The 19,982-nt window shown below is 41.7% G+C and overlaps 1 protein-coding gene across 1 annotated transcript in view; it reads right to left on the minus strand.

Moving 5' to 3' along the window:
- LOC136176275 (CUB and sushi domain-containing protein 1) overlaps positions 1-19,982 on the minus strand; it is a 1,594,796-nt gene that overhangs the window by 31,016 nt on the left and 1,543,798 nt on the right. The window contains exons 54-56 of the mRNA XM_065946402.1: positions 19,670-19,858; positions 10,943-11,116; positions 10,030-10,212 (exon numbers count right to left, since the gene is read on the minus strand). Of these exons, the coding sequence (XP_065802474.1) occupies positions 10,030-10,212; positions 10,943-11,116; positions 19,670-19,858 (546 nt within the window). The remainder of the gene's footprint in view (positions 1-10,029; positions 10,213-10,942; positions 11,117-19,669; positions 19,859-19,982) is intronic.

Genomic DNA, 19,982 nt, shown 5'->3' on the forward strand with positions numbered 1-19,982 from the left:
CTGCCTTTCATCTGCAGAAAAACTGTAGCCAAACAATGAATTTAATCAGAGAAGTGAGAAAATGCAGAACCAAAGAAAGGAGTCCAACAAGACAAAATAAAAACAGTTTAGTCACAAGTCAGGGCCTTTAACAGTTCCTTTTCCAGGGCTGTAGATAAAACTGTGAGCCATGTCCTGTGAGCTCTTGGGCAGAAACGGAGACCCCCGCCAGGTGGAGAAGTTACCTCCACCATGAGCAGACTGCAGCCGTGACACAGGCTGCCACAAGTCTCAGGACCAGCCTCGAGGAAATGGGAGCAAACCAGTCCTGGAACTGAAGCCTGACTGCACTCAAAGAGCCAGATGACGCTGGTCAGACCACTGATGACCAACCTGAAGATGACCGTCAGAGCTGTCTGTGCTGTTTCTGCATGTAGCGCCCTCCTCCTGTCTATAAATCTCTGTATTTGGGCTCAGTCATGTCTGACTCTTTGCGAGCCCATGGACTGTAGCCTGCCAGGCTGTCTCTGTCCATGGGACTTTCCAGCAAAAATACTGTAGTGGATTGCCATTCCCTACTCCAGGGGATCTTCTCCACCCAAGGATAGAGTCTGAGTCTCTTCCATCTTATGCATTGCAGGTGGGTTCCTTACCACTGAGCCATTGGGAAGCCCATAAAAGTTCTAGACCTCGACTGGCTTTGGAATGGCCACACCTTAAATCTCTCTGAATGACCACAATGCTGTGTATAGGCATGAAGACTTCAGCTAAGATGGGCAGTGTGACAGGTCTACATTGAGTATCTATCAGGTACATTCCTTCCTCAGCAAAAAAGGAAACTCAGCAGCTGCTGGGTGTGTATCAATGCTATCTCAATCCATTACAAGACTCTGCCTTTTTTTCATTGAACCCATTTACCATAAAGATGGTTATTTTTCCTTCTTAATCCTCCCACAATAATGCACAACATACAGACATACAAAGGATGTAAATTCTAATAAGAAGAATGTATCATGAGTCCCTTTTCTCAGAATGATGAAAATATTTGCAAATATTCTGGCCTATTTAGCTGTTTCACTTTCAACTCTAGCCTGTGAACAAAGACACACTCTCTTTTAAAATATGGAAGAAAACACATCGCAAAATAAAATCCACTATAATAGAAGTTTATGGAATTGCCTATAAGTTTGTTAAAAAATTCATATACTCTCAGATCTGATTTGGACTAGATCTTGTTTGACAAATAAAGAGTATACTTGCTGGTGCTTTTACATTTGTACCTACACTTCCCTGGTTGCTCAGATGGTAAAGAAGCCGCCTGCTATGCAGGAGACGCAGGTTTGATCCCTGGGTTGGGAAGATCCTCTGGAGGAGAGAATGGCTACCCACTCTATTATTCTTGTCTGGAGAATTCCATGAACAGAGGAGCCTGGTGGGTTATGGCCCATAAGGTCACAAATAGTCAAACACAACTGAGCAACTAACACTTTCATTTATCTACGTCAGATGTAAACTAACCAGTTATCATCCTCTTCCCTGATGAGTCTGGGTTACAATCCCTTCTAACACAGACTGTTCAGTGGTTTATTGGTTGACATTTGAGATGAGATATGTTTACCAATCTTGAGGCAGATGATGCCTAACACTCTCTAAAGCACAGAGTTCTATGATGGTTGTGACATAAATTAAAATTTCACTGCAAAAATCCAAGCTGTTGGCCTACTCAAGACCATTACTCCACTGCACAAATGGATTCATTGCTTCCTATGCACAGTTATTGTTCATGAGTATGAACTGAAACAGCAAAGAATTATATTGATCCAACTTGTAACAAAAGACACCCATGTCACTATGTTTTCTTCCAGTCATATCTGCTATTAAAAACTATGTAGCAATTTTCTTTTCTTTTTTTTTTTTTTTATTGTCACCAGTTGAATACACTTGGGTACCTAGCATTTGGGCCAATAAACAGCAAAGGGACAGTATCCTAGAACCCTTCACACTCCTCTTCTGAACCACACTTCCCCTTCTTACCCCAGGTGACCACCAATATGATTTCTCTTTTTTCTATTTTTGTATTTTTTTATTTTATTTTTATTACTTGGAGGCTAATTACTTTACAATATTGTAGTGGTTTTTGTCATACATTGACATGAATCAGTCATGGATTTACATGAATTCCCCATCCCGATCCCCCTCCTGCCTCCCTCCCCACCCCATCCCTCTGGGTCTTCCCAGTGCACCAGTCCTTAGCACTTGTCTCATGCATCCAACCCGGGCTGGTGCAATCTGTTTCACCCTTGATAATATACATGCTTCGATGCTGCTCTCTCAAAACATCCCACCCTCGCCTTCTCCCACAGAGTCCAAAAGCCTGTTCTGTACATCTATGAATCTTTTTCTGTTTTGCATATAGGGTTATCATTACCATCTTTGTAAAATCCATATATATGCGTTAGTATACTGTATTGGTCTTTATCTTTCTGGCTTACTTCACTCTGTATAATGGGCTCCAGTTTCATTCATCTCATTAGAACTGATTCAAATGAATTCTTTTTAATGGCTGAGTAATATTCCATGGTGTATATGTACCACGGCTTCCTTATCCATTCGTCTGCTGATGGCATCTAGGTTGCTTCCATGTCCTGGCTATTATAAACAGTGCTGCGACGAACATTGGGGTGCATGTGTCTCTTTCAGATCTGGTTTCCTTGGTGTGTGTGCCCAGAAGTGGGATTGCTGGGTCATATGGCAGACCTATACATAGAAAACTATAAAACACTGATGAAAGAAATCAAAGAGGACACAAACAGATGGAGAAATATACCGTGTTCATGGACTGGAAGAATCAATATTGTCAAAATGGCTATACTACCCAAAGCAATCTATAGAATCAGTGCACTCCCTATCAAGCTACCAACAGTATTCTTCACGGAACTAGGACAAATAATCTCACAATTTGTATGGAAATACAAAAAACCTCGAATAGCCAAAGTAATATTGAGAAAGAAGAATGGAACTGGAGGAATCAACCTGCCTGACTTCAGACTATACTACAAAGTCACAGTCATCAAGACAATATGGTACTGGCACAAAGACAGACATAGATCAATGGAACAGAATAGAAAGCCCAGAGATAAATCCATGAACCTATGGACACCTTATCTTCGACAAAGGAGGCAAGAATATACAATGGAAAAAAGACAACCTCTTTAACAAGTGGTGCTGGGAAAACTGGTCAACCACTTGTAAAAGAATGAAACTAGAACACCTTCTAAGACCATACACAAAAATAGACTCAAAATGGATTAAAGATCTAAATGTAAGAGCAGAAACTATAAAACTCCTAGAGGAGAACATAGGCAAAACACTCTCCAACATAAATCACAGAAGGATTCTCTCTGACCCACCTCCCAGAATATTGGAAATAAAAGCAAAAATAAACAAATGGGACCTAATGAAACTTAAAAGCTTTTGCACAACAAAGGAAACTATAAGCAAGGTGAAAAGACAGCCCTCAGAATGGGAGAAAATAATAGTAAACGAAGCAACAGACAAAGGATTAATCTCAAAAATATGTAGCAATTTTCAAAAGTGACCTGTGAGACACTAATCCTAAAATAAAGTAGGTGACTGTTGAAACATATTCAACTTAATATATAGACAAATATATTGTTAATAAAGGAATGTCCCTCATAGTAATGACACCCTAATGTTTATAAAGTCCCTTCTAATATTGAATTTGATACTATGAAATTCATGTTTAACTTTTTTTTCCCCCTAACAGGGACGCTTTCACTGATGATCACGCCTATGAATGTGGAGATCAGAAAACAGGGTCAACATAACTGTTTTTAAAATAAGGTCCTGATGTTGTGAGACATAAAAAGACTGACACTTGGGCAAAATAAGAGACTAAATTTAGGGTTGTTAGAGGGAAAATGAGATATTTGGAAAGTTACAAGTTAAAATTTCTTTATAAATACATCTTTTTTTCCCCATTGTATATCCTTGCCACCTTTGTCAAATATAAGGTGTCCATAGGTTCATGGATTTATCTCTGGGCTTTCTATTCTGTTCAACTGATCTGTATTTCTGTCTTTGTGCCAGTACCATACTCTCTTGATGACTGTGGCTTTGTCGTATAGTCTGAAGTCAGGCAGGTTGATTCCTCCAGTTCCATTCTTCTCTCTCAAGATTGCTTTGGCTATTCAAGGTTTTTTGTATTTCCATACAAATTGTGAAATTATTTGTCCTAGTTCTGTGAAGAATACTGTTGGTAGCTTGATAGGGATTGCATTGAATCTATAGATTGCTTTGGGTAGTATAGCCATTTTGACAATATTGATTCTTCCAGTCCATGAACACGGTATATTTCTCTATCTGTTTGTGTCCTCTTTGATTTCTTTCATCAGTGTTTTCTAGTTTTCTATGTATAGGTTTTTTGTTTCTTTAGGTAGATATAGTCCTAAGTATTTTATTGTTTTTGTTGCAATGGTAAATGGTATTGTTTCCTTAATTTCTCTTTCTGTTTTCTCATGGTTAGTGTATAGGAATGCAAGGGATTTCTGTGTGTTAATTTTATATCCTGAAACTTTACTGTATTCATTGATTAGCTCTAGTAATTTTCTGGTAGAGTCTTTAGGGTTTTCTATGTAGAGGATCATGTCATCTGCAAACAGTGAGAGTTTCACTTCTTCTTTTCCTATCTGGATTATTTTTACTTCTTTTTCTGCTCTGATTGCTGGGACCAACACTTCCAAAACTATGTTGAATAGTAGTGGTGAGAGTGGGCACCCTTGTCTTGTTTCTGATTTTAGGGGAAATGCTTTCAATTTTTCAGTATTGAGGGTAATGCTTGCTGTGGGTTTCTCATATATAGCTTTTATTATGTTGAGGTATGTTCCTTTTATTCCGGTTTTCTGGAGAGTTTTAATCATAAATGGATGTTGAATTTTGTCAAAGGCTTTTTCTGCATCTATTGAGATAATCATATGGCTTTTATCTTTCAATTTGTTAATGTGGTGCATTATATTGATTGATGGGCAGATATTACAGAATCCTTGCATTCCTGGGATAACACCTACTTGGTCATGATGTATGATCTTTTTAATATGTTGTTGGATTCTGTTTGCTAGAATTTTGTTAAGGATTTTTGCATCTATGTTCATCAGTGATATTGGCCTGTAGTTTTCTTTTTTTGTGGCATCTTTGTCTGGTTTTGGAATTAGGGTGATGGTGGCCTCATAGAATGAGTTTGGAAGTTTCCCTTCTTCTGCAATTTCCTGGAAGAGTTTGAGTAAGATAGGTGTTAGCTCTTCTCTAAATTTTTGGTAGAATTCAGCTGTGAAGCCATCTGGTCCTGGGCTTTTGTTTGCTGGAAGACTTCTGATTACACTTTTGATTTCTGTGCTTGTGATGGGTCTGTTAAGATCTTCTATTTCTTCCTGGTTCAGTTTTAGAAAGTTATATTTTTCTAAGAATTTGTCCATTTCTTCCAAGTTGTCCATTTTATTGGCATAGAGCTGGTTGTAGTAGTCTCTTATGATCCTTTGTATTTCAGTGTTGTCTGTTGTGATCTCTCCATTTTCATTCCTAATTTTGTGAATTTGGTTCTTCTCCCTTTGTTGTTTAATGAGTCTTGCTAACGGTTTGTCAATTTTATTTTTTCAAACAAGTGGTGGTGGGAAAACTGGTCAACCACTTGTAAAAGAATGAAACTAGAACACTTTCTAACACCATACACAAAAATAAACTCAAAATGGATTAAAGATCTAAATGTAAGAGCAGAAACTATAAAACTCCTAGAGGAGAACATAGGCAAAACACTCTCCAACATAAATCACAGCAGGATTCTCTCTGACCCACCTCCCAGAATATTGGAAATAAAAGCAAAAAAACAAATGGGACCTAATGAAACTTAAAAGCTTTTGCACAACAAAGGAAACTATAAGCAAGGTGAAAAGACAGCCCTCAGAATGGGAGAAAATAATAGCAAACGAAGCAACAGACAAAGGATTAATCTTAAAAATAAACAAGAAACTCCTGCAGCTCAATTTCAGAAAAATAAATGACCCAATCAAAAAATGGGCCAAAGAACTAAACAGACATTTCTCCAAAGAAGACATACAGAAGGCTAACAAACACATGAAAAGATGCTCAACATCACTCATTATCAGATAAATGCAAATCAAAACCACAATGATTTACCATTACATGCCAGTCAGGATGGCTGCTACACAAAAGTCTATGAGCAATAAATGCTGGAGAGGGTATGGAGAAAAGGGAACCCTCTTACACTGTTGGTGGGAATGCAAACTAGTACAGCCACTATGTAAAACAGTGTGGAGATTTCATAAAAAACTGGAAATAGAACTGCCATATGACCCAGCAATCCCACTTCTGGGCACACACACCAAGGAAACCAGATCTGAAAGAGACACATGCACCCCAATGTTCGTCGCAGCACTGTTTATAATAGCCAGGACATGGAAGCAACCTAGATGCCATCAGCAGACGAAAGGATAAGGAAGCCGTGGTACATATACACCATGGAATATTACTCAGCCATTAAAAAGATTTCATTTGGATCAGTTCTAATGAGATGGATGAAACTGAAGCCCATTATACAGAGTGAAGTAAGCCAGAAAGATAAAGACCAATACAGTATACTAACGCATATATATGGATTTTACAAAGATGGTAATGATAACCCTATATGCAAAACAGAAAAGGATTCATAGATGTACAGAACAGACTTTTGGACTCTATGGGAGAAGGCGAGGGTGGGATGTTTTGAGAGAGCAGCATCGAAACATGTATATTATCAAGGGTGAAACAGATCACCAGCCCGGGTTGGATGCATGAGACAAGTGCTAAGGGCTGGTGCACTGGGAAGACCCAGAGGAAAGGGGTGGGGAGGGAGGCAGGAGGGGGGAATCAGAATGGGCAATACATGTAAATCCATGGCTGATTCATGTCAATGTATGGCAAAAACCACTACAATATTGTAAAGTAATTAGTCTCCAACTAATAAAAATAAATGAAAAATAAATAAATTAAATAAATACATCTTTTTAAAAGTACATTTATTTAATGTGCTTCATTTTCATAAAATATCATTGTCTTTTACTCAGTTTGTAAGAAAATAGCACCATACTCATTCCATATGCACATTATTGTTTTCATGTCAATATTGCTCACTTAGCATGCTGTATTCGGAGAAGGCAATGGCACTCCACTCCAGTACTCTTGCCTGGAAAATCCATGGATAGAAGAGCCTGGTAGGCTGTAGTCTATGGGGTTGCTGAGAGTCAGACCTGACTGAGCGCTTCACTTTCACTTTTCACTTTCATGCACTGGAGAAGGAAATGGCAACCCACTCCAGTGTTCTTGTCTGGAGGATCCCAGGGCCAGGGGAGCCTAGTGGGCTGCCGTCTATGGGGCCGCACAGAGCCGGACACAACTGAAGTGACTTAGCCGCAGCAGCATGCTGTATTAGGATGACTGCTTTTGAACTGAGTTAAATAGTTGTAGGTTTTAATCTCTGCTCATACAAGTTAATTCAATGTGAATGATCAATTCCAGTTATCAACATGGAGTGCCTTCACTGTGAAATGGATAAAAAAGATAACTGCTTCCCATTGTAAGAGTACATGTGTGCATGAGTGTTCAGTCATGTCCGATTCTGCAACCCCATGGACTGAAGCCCACCAGGCTCCTGTGTCCATGGGATTTTCCAGGCAAGAATATAAGACTGGGATTGCTATTTCCTCCTCCAGGGGATCTTCCCAACCCAGGGACTGAACCCGTGTCTCCTGCGTCTTCAGCACTGGCAGGCGGATTCGTAACCACTGAGACACCTGGGAGGCCAAACTAAGTGCAAACTGCCACCATCTTTTATAGAGGCAGTCATACTGGTATTTTTATTTTCATTATCATCACTTTAATCACATGTCCATTACCTCAATAAATGACAACTTTATCATAATCTCCTGGGAAAGAGAGTTAGGAGTTACCCCAAAGATGTAGTTACATTTACACATCTTGGTAAGATATATCCAAATGGAAAGCTACATCAGCGAGCCTGCGATTCAAAGACTAGATCATAACAAAAGAAAACATGATTTAAAGTGATGAAAATGTATTAGAAAGTTATGTTCTTTGATGCTTAAGAATTTTTCAGATGTTTTTATTTTGCAATTCATGAACCTCTTTTTAAAATTTATTGAAATGTCCATCAAGATCTAATGTCTTTTTAAATAGATTCAGAGAAGGTAAATCCATCAGAAGGGGCGTGACCTTAGTCAAGGGATTGAGTACATAGGTCATGGATAACCTTTGTGGCAATGGAAAAGTTGCTGATTATCCCACTTTCTACAGAAAATAGTATGTGCCCCAAAGATGTGGACCTGTGTCAGCAAGTAAGAAAAAACAGAAAGCAACAGATTCTCCACAGCTTTAAGAGTTGTTCAGTGTGTATGTGGAAGCAGGAAGGGGGTTAGTCATTTATTCTGAGACATCATTTCTGGTGTTCCTGAGTGTAACTGAACTATCACTCACCTGACTTCCAATGATTTCTGTACAGTACAATTTGGAAGTAGCCAATTTTGTGGACCATTGCATTTTTGATAAATATATTTAGTATTGAAACATTTTAGTAACTTCTTTTTGTATATAGATTTTAAGCGAAAAGTTTAAAAGGATTTTATAGGAACCATTTGAATTTCTGACTTTTGCTAAACTGTTATTCAGTAGCTAACTCGTGTCCTTGTGACCCCACGGACTGCAGTATGCCAGGCTTCCCTGTCCTTCACTAACTTCTGAAGTTTGCTCAAACTCATGTCCAGTGAGTCAGTGATGATAACATTTTCCTAAACTAAATGCTATTTAATAAGCACTTTGCATAGCCTGGGATAAGTACATCATGAAGTAAAATTTAGTTAAGCTCTCCTAATTGAATAAGTGAATTCACTTATATTTTGTTGGGAAAGAACTCATAGTGTAGTACCCCAGCAACGGACTGAGATTTCTATGGAAAACATGACTTACACTCAACTGCTTTACTTTTTTCACTGTTTAAGTTTGCAAGAAACTAAGACAAGGGCCACCAATAGATGAAATAATGTGTGAGCGGAATGACTTCCAGCAGCAGGGAGCCCCCGTCAGGACCTGCCCTGCTCACAGCCCCTTCACCTGAGTTCTCAGCCCCACCAGCCATAACATACTGAGAGCCACACAGAGACGGTCACCAGGCGAGGACAGACACCTCCCTAGACCCAGACACACTGCAGAGCCCCTTGGCGATGTCACCAGGAGCAGACAGACAGACAGACACCTCCCTAGACCCGGACACACTGCAGAGCCACTCGGAGATGTCACCAGGAGCGGACAGACAGACAGACACCTCCCTAGGCCGGGACACACTGCAGAGCCACTCGGAGATGTCACCAGGAGCAGACAGACAGACAGACACCTCCCCAGACCAGGACACACTGCAGAGCCACTCTGAGATGTCACCAGGAGCAGACAGACAGACAGACACCGCCCTCAGACCGGGACACACTGCAGAGCCACTCGGAGATGTCACCAGGAGCAGAAAGACAGACAGACACCTCCCTAGGCCAGGATACTGCAGAGCCACTCAGAGATGTCACCAGGAGCAGACAGACAGACAGACACCTCCCTAGGCCAGGACACACTGCGGAGCCCCTCGGAGATGTCACCAGGAACAGACAGACAGACACTGCCCTCAGACCGGGACACACTGCAGAGCCGCTCGGAGATGTCACCAGGAGCAGAGAGACAGACAGCAGACCGGGGACTGTCAGAGGGCAAGGCGGTGTTCTGCCTTCTTCTGTTCAGTCCGAGTGCCTCCATTTGCCCAATCTGCTTCCTGAGGATTCTCCAATACGCTTGGGGTGGGGATAGATTAGTCAACTGTAGAAACAGTGTACAGCTGAAGGACTTTGCGGAACGCTGCTGGTCATTTCAGAGAGAGCTACCCGGTTTCCACCTGCAGCGCCGACTCTCAGGCTGGGACCCACTCACCCTCGCACACGGGCTGCAGTCCTGACCAGGACCCATTGAGCAGACACGTCCGCTCGGCCGAGCCCCGCAGCTGGTAGCCCATTTCACAGGAGAAGCGGAGGAGGCTCTTGGTCTTAAACTCCTCTCCAAGCCGGGACCCATGGGCTGGGGTCCCAGGATCACCGCAAAATCCAGGGTTATTTCCTGTGGAACACAAACACATGGCAATAGATGATGCTGTTTAAAACAGGGCTGTTATGTTTAAAGAGAATAAAACTTTATGTAAATGTATATCAAACATGATCACAGTCATAACATTCTAGAAATCCTGTGACAAAGATTTTCTTTATTACAGCACAAAAATAGAAGACTCTAATAAATTGTTTCCATGTAACTAAAATCAAAATAGTCTATTAAAATATGGTAGTGATGATAATTGATATTCTTTGGAAGAAACAAAATACTGGGGCCATGAGCGCAGGAATTTCTCACTGGAAATGCTGGTAAGGATGCCCATAAGGGGATGGGGGAAGGTGTGTTGGGAATAAAAAAAATCTAGTAAGAGGTGTGATCCACTGAGTTTTATTATGAAACATTCCTGGAAGAATTAAGATGATTTCTTTTCCAAACAGGACCGATGTGATTGTTGACGGTGGGGGCAGGAAAGATGTGGAAGAACTGAGAGGAAGCAGAAAGAAAGAAAAGCGAGAGCAAGCTGAGTCAAGGCGAGCAGGCTTCCTGGTAAGGGGTGGGGAGGCTCCCGGGGCTCCAGCAGGAGAAACCGTGCTGGGATAGGCATTTAAAGAGAAGAAGCCGAAGATGCCGGTGGTGTATCTAGGGGCGTGCGTGGATGGAGAGGGTTAGTAACCAGTTTAGAGACGGGAGCCCCCAGTCCGTGTTTCGCGTGACGGACGACCTGCCCGCGCCAGCCCACCTGTGCAGTGGGGCAGGGCTCCACTCCAGTGACTGTCCTCCTGGCAGGTCCTGCTGCTGTTGCCCACGAGACTGCGGCTCCCTCGGCACGAGTAGTGGACCACGGCCCCATACGTGAACAGGTCTCCTGTGAGTATGGCGTTGGCAGGGACGCCGGGGTGTCCACACGATATCACTTGAGAAAAAAGAAAATAATCAGTAAGTACACTGTTCCTGTGAAGCTGCTCTGTGTTGGGTCACTCTACTTCAGAGACTCATACAATCACCACCTATTAACAAAAACACATCCCTGGTACCCTGTGGATGAGAAGCGTCAACTTCCAGACAACCCTCCCTCACACATTACTGAAGACCAGGAAAGGGTCCATCAGTGAAACTTTGCTTTTATTTGTTTGTTTTTTTATTAAGGTAGCTGTGCTGAAGGTAGAAATTAACATTGAAATTTTCAAAAAGAAAGTCATCTACCTAAATTTTTCCATTTTCCCTTCCCTTCAGTTCAGTTCAGTTCAGTGGCTCAGTCGTGTCCAACTCTTTGCAACCCCATGAGTCACAGCACACCAGGACTCCCTATACATCACCAACTCCCGGAGTTTACTCAAACTCATGTCCGTTGAGTCCGGTGATGCCATCCAACCATCTCATCCTCTGTCATCCCCTTCTCCTCCTGCCCTCAATCTTTCCCAGCATCGGGGTCTTTTCCAATGAGTCAGCTCTTTGCATCAGGTGGCCAAAGTATTGGAGTTTCAGCTTAAACATCAGTCCTTCCAATGAACACCCAGGACTGATCTCCTTTAGGATGGACTGGTTGGATCTCCTTGCAGTCCAAGGGACTCTCAAGAGTCTTCTCCAACACCACAGTTCAAAAGCACCAACTCTTCTGTGCTCAGCCTTCTTTACAGTCCAACTCTCACATCCATACATGACTACTGGAAAAACCATAGCTTTGACTAGATGAATCTTTGTTGGCAAATTAATGTCTCTACTTTTTAATATGCTGTCTAGGTTGGTCATAACTTTCCTTCCAAGGAGCAAGTGTCTTTTAATTTCATGGCTGCAATCACCATCCACAGTGATTTTGGAGCCCAGAAAAATAAAGTCCGCTACTGTTTCCATTGTTTCCCCAACTATTTGCCATGAAGTGTTGGGATCAGATGCCATGATCTTAGTTTTCTGAATGTTGAACTTTAAGCCAACATTTTCACTCTCTTCTTTCACTTTCATCAATAGGCCCTTCAGTTCTTCTTCACTTTCTGCCATAAGGGTGGTATCATCTGCATATTTGAGGTTATTGATATTTCTCCCTACAATCTTGATTCTGGCTTGTGCTTCATCCAGCCCAGTGTTTCTCATGATGTACTCTGCATATAAGTTAAATAAGCAGGGTTGACAATATACAGCTTTGACGTACTCTTTTTCCTATTTGGAACCAGTCTGTTGTTCCATGTCCAGTTCTAACTGTTGCCTCCTGACCTGTATACAGGTTTCTCAAGAGACAGGTCAGGTGGTCTGGTATTCCCATCTCTTTCAGAATTTTCCACAGTTTATTGTGATCCACACAGTCAAAGGCTTTGGCATAGTCAATAAAGCAGAAATAGATATTTTTCTGGAACTCTCTTGCTCTTTCAATGATCCAGCGGATGTTGGCAATTTGATCTCTGGTTCCTCTGCTTTTTCTAAAACCAGCTTGAACATCTGGAAGTTCACGGTTCACATATTGCTGAAGCCTGGCTTGGAGAATTTTGAGCATTACTTTACTAGCGTGTGAGATGAGTGCAATTGTGCAGTAGTTTGAGCCCTTAGCTGTATACTAAGTAAGCAGTGTTCATACAAAATGGTAGAGACTAACATAGATCCACCAAAGCTATCACCATTATTTCTTCAGTTAGTATGCTTTGCATGGGAACAAAACTCAGTCAAATCTGCTCCCTCTTCCAGATCACATGTCTAGAGACACCATTCTAACAAATTTTCCTTGTTAGTATCTGTCTTAAGAATGTTTAAATTGGGGATTAGTTGCTTTATAATATTATGTTAGTTTCTGCTGTGCAACAAAGTGAATCAGCTATATATAAATAAATAAATAAATAAATAAATATATATATATATATATATACCCTCTATTAAATTTTTTACCTTAATAAAAAACAAAATGCTTAAGTAAAAAAGTAATAACAAATTACTGATTAATTTTTAACCCAAGTATTCCATTCATTCTTTATACCAAATGAGACCCATCATCTGATCATAACTACTCCTCAAAAAGGAAAATTATGAAATACCACAGGATGGTAAAGACTTCTATCACTCTTTTTGTAAAGTCCAAAATGTTTAGGGTTAACCACTAAAAAAAATTATACTGTGATCAAATAGCTAACTGTGAGACAGTCAATTCCTAGGCAGGTTGATAAGAGGTTTGGGGTTCCCAAGGAGGAGAGAGGGGTCTGGGGCTCTCAGTGAGGAAAGAGGAGTCTGGAATTCTCAAGGAGGAGGAAAGGACAAACGTCTTTTTTTTTTTCTTTCTCTACATTTCTTAATCACATAAAATGTTTTTTCTTAAAGCCAGGAACTGATGATTACACAACAAAAACCTCAGTTTTAAACTCTATCAGTTCAGTTCAGTTCAGTCACTCAAGTCATGTCCAACTCTTTGCCACCCCATGGACTGCAGCATGCCAGGCTTCCCTGTCCATCACCAACTCATCCCTTGAGTCGGTGATGCCATCCAACCATCTCATCCTCTGTCGTCCCTTTCTCCTCCCGCCTTCAATCTTTCCCAGCATCAGAGTCTTTTCCAATGAGTCAGTTCTTCCCATCTGGTGGCCAAAATATTGCAGTTTCAGCTTCAACATCAGTCCTTCCAATGAATATTCAGGACTGATTTCCTTTAGGATAGACTGGTTGGATCTGCTTGCAGTCCAGGGGACTCTCAAGAGTCTTCTCCAACTCCACAGTTCAAAAGCATCATTTCTTCAGTGCTCAGCTTTCTTTATGGTCCAACTCTCACATCCATACATGACTACTGGAAAAACCATACCCTTGACTAGACAGAACTTTTTCGGCAAAGTAATATCTCTGCTTTTTAATATGCTATCAAAATTGGTCATAGCTTTTCTTCCAAGGAGCAAGTGTCTTTTAATTTCATGGCTGTAGTCACCATCTGCAGTGATTTTGGAACCCAAGAAAATAAAAGTCTGTCACTGTTTCCATTGTTTCTCCGTCTATTTGCCATGAAGTGATTGAATTGGATACCATGATCTTGGCTTTTTGAATGCTGAGTTTTAAGTCAGCTTTTTCACCTCCTCTTTCACCTTCAAGAGGCTCTTTATTTCCTCTTTGCTTTCTGCCATAAGGGTGGTGTCATCTGCACATCTGAGGTTATTGATATTTCTCCTGGCAATCTTGATTTCAATTTGTGCTTCATCCAGCCCAGCGTTTCTCATGATGTATTCTGCATATAAGTTAAATAAGCACAGTGACAATATACAGCCTTGACATACTCATTTTCCTATTTGGAACCAGTCTGTTGTTCCATGTCCAGTTCTGTTGCTTCCTGACCTGCATACAGATTTCTCAAGAGGCAGGTCAGGTGGTCTGGTATTCCCATCACTTTCAGAATTTTCCACAGTTTATTGTGATCCAGTCAAAGGCTTTGGCCTAGTCAATAAAGCAGAAATAGATGTTTTTCTGGAACTCTCTTGCTTTTTTGATGCTCCAGCAGATGTTGGCAGTTTGATTTCTGGTTCCTCTGCTTTTTCTAAAACCAGCTTGAACATCTGGAAGTTCATAGTTTACATATTGTTGAATCCTGGCTTGGAGAACTTTGAGCATTACTTGACTAGCGTGTAAGATGAGTGCAGTTGTGTGGTAGTTTGAACACTCTTTAGCATTGCCTTTCTTTGGGATTGGAATGAAAACTGATGTTGATCCTGAAAGTACAGAGGGAGAAATGATCTTAAAAGGTAGATTTCTCACTCAGTCAGCTCTAGCTATCTGCTGTAAGCTACAAAAACAGGTGTCTGGATCAAATCAGTCTTTAGAAAAACTTGCAGCTGGCTCAGACAGTATATTATGGTAGAAAATATGAGGAAGAAAATAGGAAGAAAAAAGAACCAGGCCAAAGACTGAAGCCCCAACATTGGCTGTTAGACCTGCTTTGAAACAGCTTGAGGAAAAATGCCCAGAGGGACCCAGGTGGAAAGGGACGGACTTGTTACTACTGTGGGAAGGAGGGGCATTTCAAGCGGGTTTGCCCTCAGGCATCTGAGCCACCCCCAGCTCTGTATCTGGTCTGCAAAGGACCACACTGGAGAAGAGACTGCCCTCTGAAGTGTAGCCCCAGAGGTCGGACTCTCAAGACAGTTGGGACTGAAGGTGCCCAGGGGTCTCCACACAAGCCCCCTTCCTAATTACACCTGAGGAACGCCGGGTATTAGTAACTGTGGGGGCCAATCAGTGGATTTTCTTTTGGACCCTGGGGCCACTTTCTCTGTGCTCACGGAAGCCCCGGGTCTGTTTTCCTCCTGACCCACTACTGTAATGGGGCTGTCAGGACGAGCCAACGTCATTATGTCAGTCATCCTTTAAGTTGCAACTGGGACTCTGGGCTAGTTTCTTGAGTTTCTAATTGTGCTGGGAGTCTCCCTCACCGCTTCTGGGGAGGGATATATTGAACAAGGTCCAGGCCTCTGTTTTCATAAATATGAAACTCATTCTTTTTAACTGAACAAAATGTAAATCCTAAAGTGTGGGTGACTGATAAACTGTGGGTCAAGCACAAAATGCTGTTCTGGTTGTTATCAAGCTCAATGACCCTTACCTATTTCCATATCAAAAGCAGTATCCACTAAAGCCTGAGGTATTAAGGAAGGGTTAAAACCCATCATTGAAAATTTAAAGGAACAGGGACTATTAATTCTCTGTAATAGTCCATATAACACTGCTATTTTGGATGTAAAAATATCAAATGATAAATAGAGACTAAGATATACAAATAATAAGTGCCTGATCCTTATACCTGATCGTCTGAAGTTCCTGAATGAGCCAAATATATTTCAGTCACTGATTTGAAGGTTGCTTTCTAGAGTTAAACCTATATTAAATCATCTTCTATTTATGACATTAAGACAATTGAGAGGATTCTTGGGCATTACAGGCTATTGCTGCATTTTGATTCTGGGTTATGGGGAACTTGCTGGACTTTTATATAAACTTTTAACTGAAACTCAGCAGGCCCAAACAAGTTGGTTTGGTCCCCAGAGGATCAAAAGGCTTTTAAGGCTCTACAAACTGCTCTCTTGCAGGCTCCTAATTTGAGCCTGCCCACAGGATCAGAGTTCAGTTTGTTACGGAAAAAAGGCTATGGCCACATTGCTTAAGAGTAATTGCTACTATTGTTTGCTAATGACTAAAGCTCGTAAGTTTACTAACGGACAAAATCTTACTATACTGACTTCTCATGCTGTAAGTGGGTTCTTAAACTCTAAAGTTCAGAGCAAGAATGGATCCATCTTTAAAGCTCCTGTAACTCAAGGGGTGTCAAAAGCTCAAAGAATAGAATATCACTTACACTGTTCCTGGAGACCCCAATTTTCAGAAAAAGTTAAAAGGCTAGTGACATTATTGAGGCATCTGCATAAGGTAACTCAGGAAACACAAGACTGTTGGTTTAAAGTTTTACCCATAGCTTTAATGAGGGCTTGAGCTGCCCCTAAGAAGAAGGGAGTGTCTCTGTGACAGACTGTTTTTTGTGCACAGATATTGTCATAGATCCAGAAGCCTTAGAATTAACTATGTGACTCAGCTTTTAGCTTTTCAGCAGACTTTACCAGGAGATTAACTCCTGACCCAGCCTTTGAGTCAAATAAGGCACTGTTTGAGCCGGGAACCGAGATGGGCCTGAGAATATAGGTGGGCTTGCTTCTACTGACTCCAAAATCCTGAGTCTGCTGTTTGACCCTCAAGACAATGCCTTCTTGTCCTGGGCTCATTCCTACGCTGCATTTCACAATTGGTCTAATTACTGGGTCTGTGGCGCACTCTCCAGCTCATCAATTGAAGGCTTAACAAGGTGGGTTTCTCCTCGTCAAGGAAAGGACTTTCCTCAACTCTGCAATGACATCCAACAATCCTAAGATGGATTGATGTAACTATCGACATAATGTGACTTTTAATTTTGATTATGTTTTAACTTGGTTTAATGACTATTTTGCCTTATATCTAGACCTGTATAATGGGGTTTGTTTCTAACTGTCTGAGTTCTTAAATTACAAATGATTGTCCAGGCTCCTACAAGTGCCACAACCTCCTTCAACTATTACTTGGGGCTCCTGAATCTAAGACCCTCAGTACGAGGGTTAGGAGAATATGTTGCCTCAACAATTTAGGGATGGCACCTCTAAACAGTAGGAAGTAGTTATGAATTGAAAACAATGCCCCTTTCCGTTGGCAAAATAACTCTCCTAAAAGAAAAGGGAGGAATGGGAGGCAGGTTGATAAGAAGGCCGCAGACCTGGAATTCTCAAGGAGGAGGAAAGGACAAACATCTTTTTTATTTTTTCTCCTCTACATTCCTTAGTCTTAGTCATATAAAATAAAATGGTTTTTTCTTTAAGCCTGGAACTGATGGTTAGGCAACAAACAACGCAGTTTAAACGCTATACTAAGGATTATATAACAATAATGTATACTGCTTGAGGACTTTCTTCTTCCTGAAAACCTCCTGACTAATCCTGTTATCTTAAAATGTGAATTGTGGGAGTGGGTCTAGCAAAATTTTTACAACCTTGAAACATTCTTTTGAAACATCCCTTTCCTAAGACTCGCAAGTGGGGGCACTCTCTGTCCCCCTGCTGATGTCTATGTCAGAGGCACTCTCTGTCCCTTTTAATACTTTAATAAAACTCTGCTATACAAAATCTCTTGAGTGATCAAGACTAGTCCTTGGTTCTGAAGCAGAATCTTCTTCTTTGGAGATCACGAATTCAACATCGTTCACTGTGAGCTATTAACTGGACTGAGGGTGCCAGAAATGATCCAAAGGGAGCTAATTTTACATCCAAGAGAGGTGGCATTTGGTCATCGGCAACCGCAGGGCGACACCAACCAGAGGCAGGCTTCAGAAAGGCCCCAGTGCCCCCGAGTCACAGTCACCCTCCCCTGACACTCTCTCCTCCTGACCTCCACTCACTGGAGACAGGAGTTTACTAGAGTCCTAAAAAGAAGCTAACTAGCGCTGAATCAGTGACGTGGTTGGTGAACGATCAGTTCCAGGTGAAATAAAAGAGAATAAAGATTAGTAAACCATACAACACCACAAATAGAGAGGGTGGTCAGTCGCTGCAGAGTCTGTGGTAAAAAAGCACTCCTTGGAGAGCATGTGTTCCCAAGTTCCCATAACTCCAGCAGTTAATGATAACAGCAGTGAGAACTCATCAATTCAGAAAATGACATCAGTGAAAAGCTGGTTCCTGGAGGTCTGGGGCACAGGGGTATCATCACAACCTCTAATGGAAGTCTTGGGGATGGTGGGGAAGAGGATCAGCAAATCTTTGGGGAGAAAATAAAACTAATTTCTCTGAAAAATTCCCATGTGTGAAGGCATGGAAAACTAGAACACATAAAATTTGATGAGAATTGTAACCCATTTATAGATTTTTTTATTGGTCATATAAGCCTGTACGTTTGTTTTAGAAAGTCATTGCTCTCTTTCTCCATAAGAATTAACTGCATTATTACACTTCAAACTTGACACAGGTTTCCAGGAAGATACAAAGGACTTCGAGGGACCTTGACTTGCAGGAAAAAAGTCTCCAGCACCTGTCCACTCTGAAAATGTACTGAAAACAGTGCAATCATGAAGGCTAAAATGGACTATCACCTTTATTTCAATTTATAATGTTGTCATTTCCCATTTTCTGTATGCATGAAAAATGAATACTAAAAAGATATTGATTTTAAGAACGGTTTTGTTTCTGATTTTTAAAAGACCAAGGAGAGTGACTCCCTTTCCTTCATTTTCAGACTCTGTTTTAAAAAGACACAAGACAATTCTCTTTGAACTCAAGGACAATATGCCATTTCAAGGCAAAGAAAGTAATACTATAGCTAGTGGGTGAAAAAGAAAATGCCCCGATCATCTGCATACTGTTAATAACCTTTTCTGGGAAGCCAGAGTCGTGACCTGTAATTCTGTCTGCCTGGAGCAGCACCCCGCTCTTCCTCTTAGTTAAACCTAAGGGTCAGGAGGAAGTGCTGACCAAGATGCTGTCTTCTTTATCAGGCTCACACTGGACTGTCCCAGAAGAGCTGATGAGACAAATGAGGCCCCCCAGAGTGCTCCACGCTTCCGGCCACAGATACTGGGTCCATAGATGGAGACTCCCTACTACAGCCGTTTGCAGTATCTCTGAACCTGGGTCCCCAGGGAGGCAGCGTGTTGCGAGAGGCACAGTATGGAGGCTGCTGGCATCTGGGTGAACCGGTGGATCTGCCCACCTGCCGGGCTGAAGCAGGAAACGAGCGCTGAGGAGTGGACACAGGGACAGCAGGGTCCAGGCGGAGCTGACCGGGTTCCTTGCCCTCTTAAACATATCATAAAAACTAATATGATTTGTGATGGGGTCAGGTCGAGAGAATAAAAAATCAATACCTTTTTGAATAGTATATAAAAAAAAAAAACTACATATGTTGTGTTGGCAGTGTTCTTTGAAGGCCAGACGACCCCACTCACCCAGACACTTGGGCAGAGAGCGATCCCACAGGCCGTTCGCCATGCAGGTGAGGGCAGAAGATCCCAGCAGGTAGAAGCCCCTCTTGCACTGATACACAACAGTCACTCCATACTCAAAACCCTCGGGGAGGCTCTGGTGATCGTGACGAACAGCGTTTTCCACCAAGCCTGGGTCGGAGCAGTTCACCACTGTGGAGGGGAGCATATCACACATAGTTTACACGCAGCTCTACAGTTACAACCCTGGAGAGGGGGATGGCAACCCAGCATGCTCAGCTGGGGAATCCCAGGGGGACAGAGGAGCCCGATGAGC

This window comes from Muntiacus reevesi, chromosome 10 (assembly GCF_963930625.1).
Source record: "Muntiacus reevesi chromosome 10, mMunRee1.1, whole genome shotgun sequence".
Lineage (NCBI taxonomy): Eukaryota > Metazoa > Chordata > Mammalia > Artiodactyla > Cervidae > Muntiacus > Muntiacus reevesi.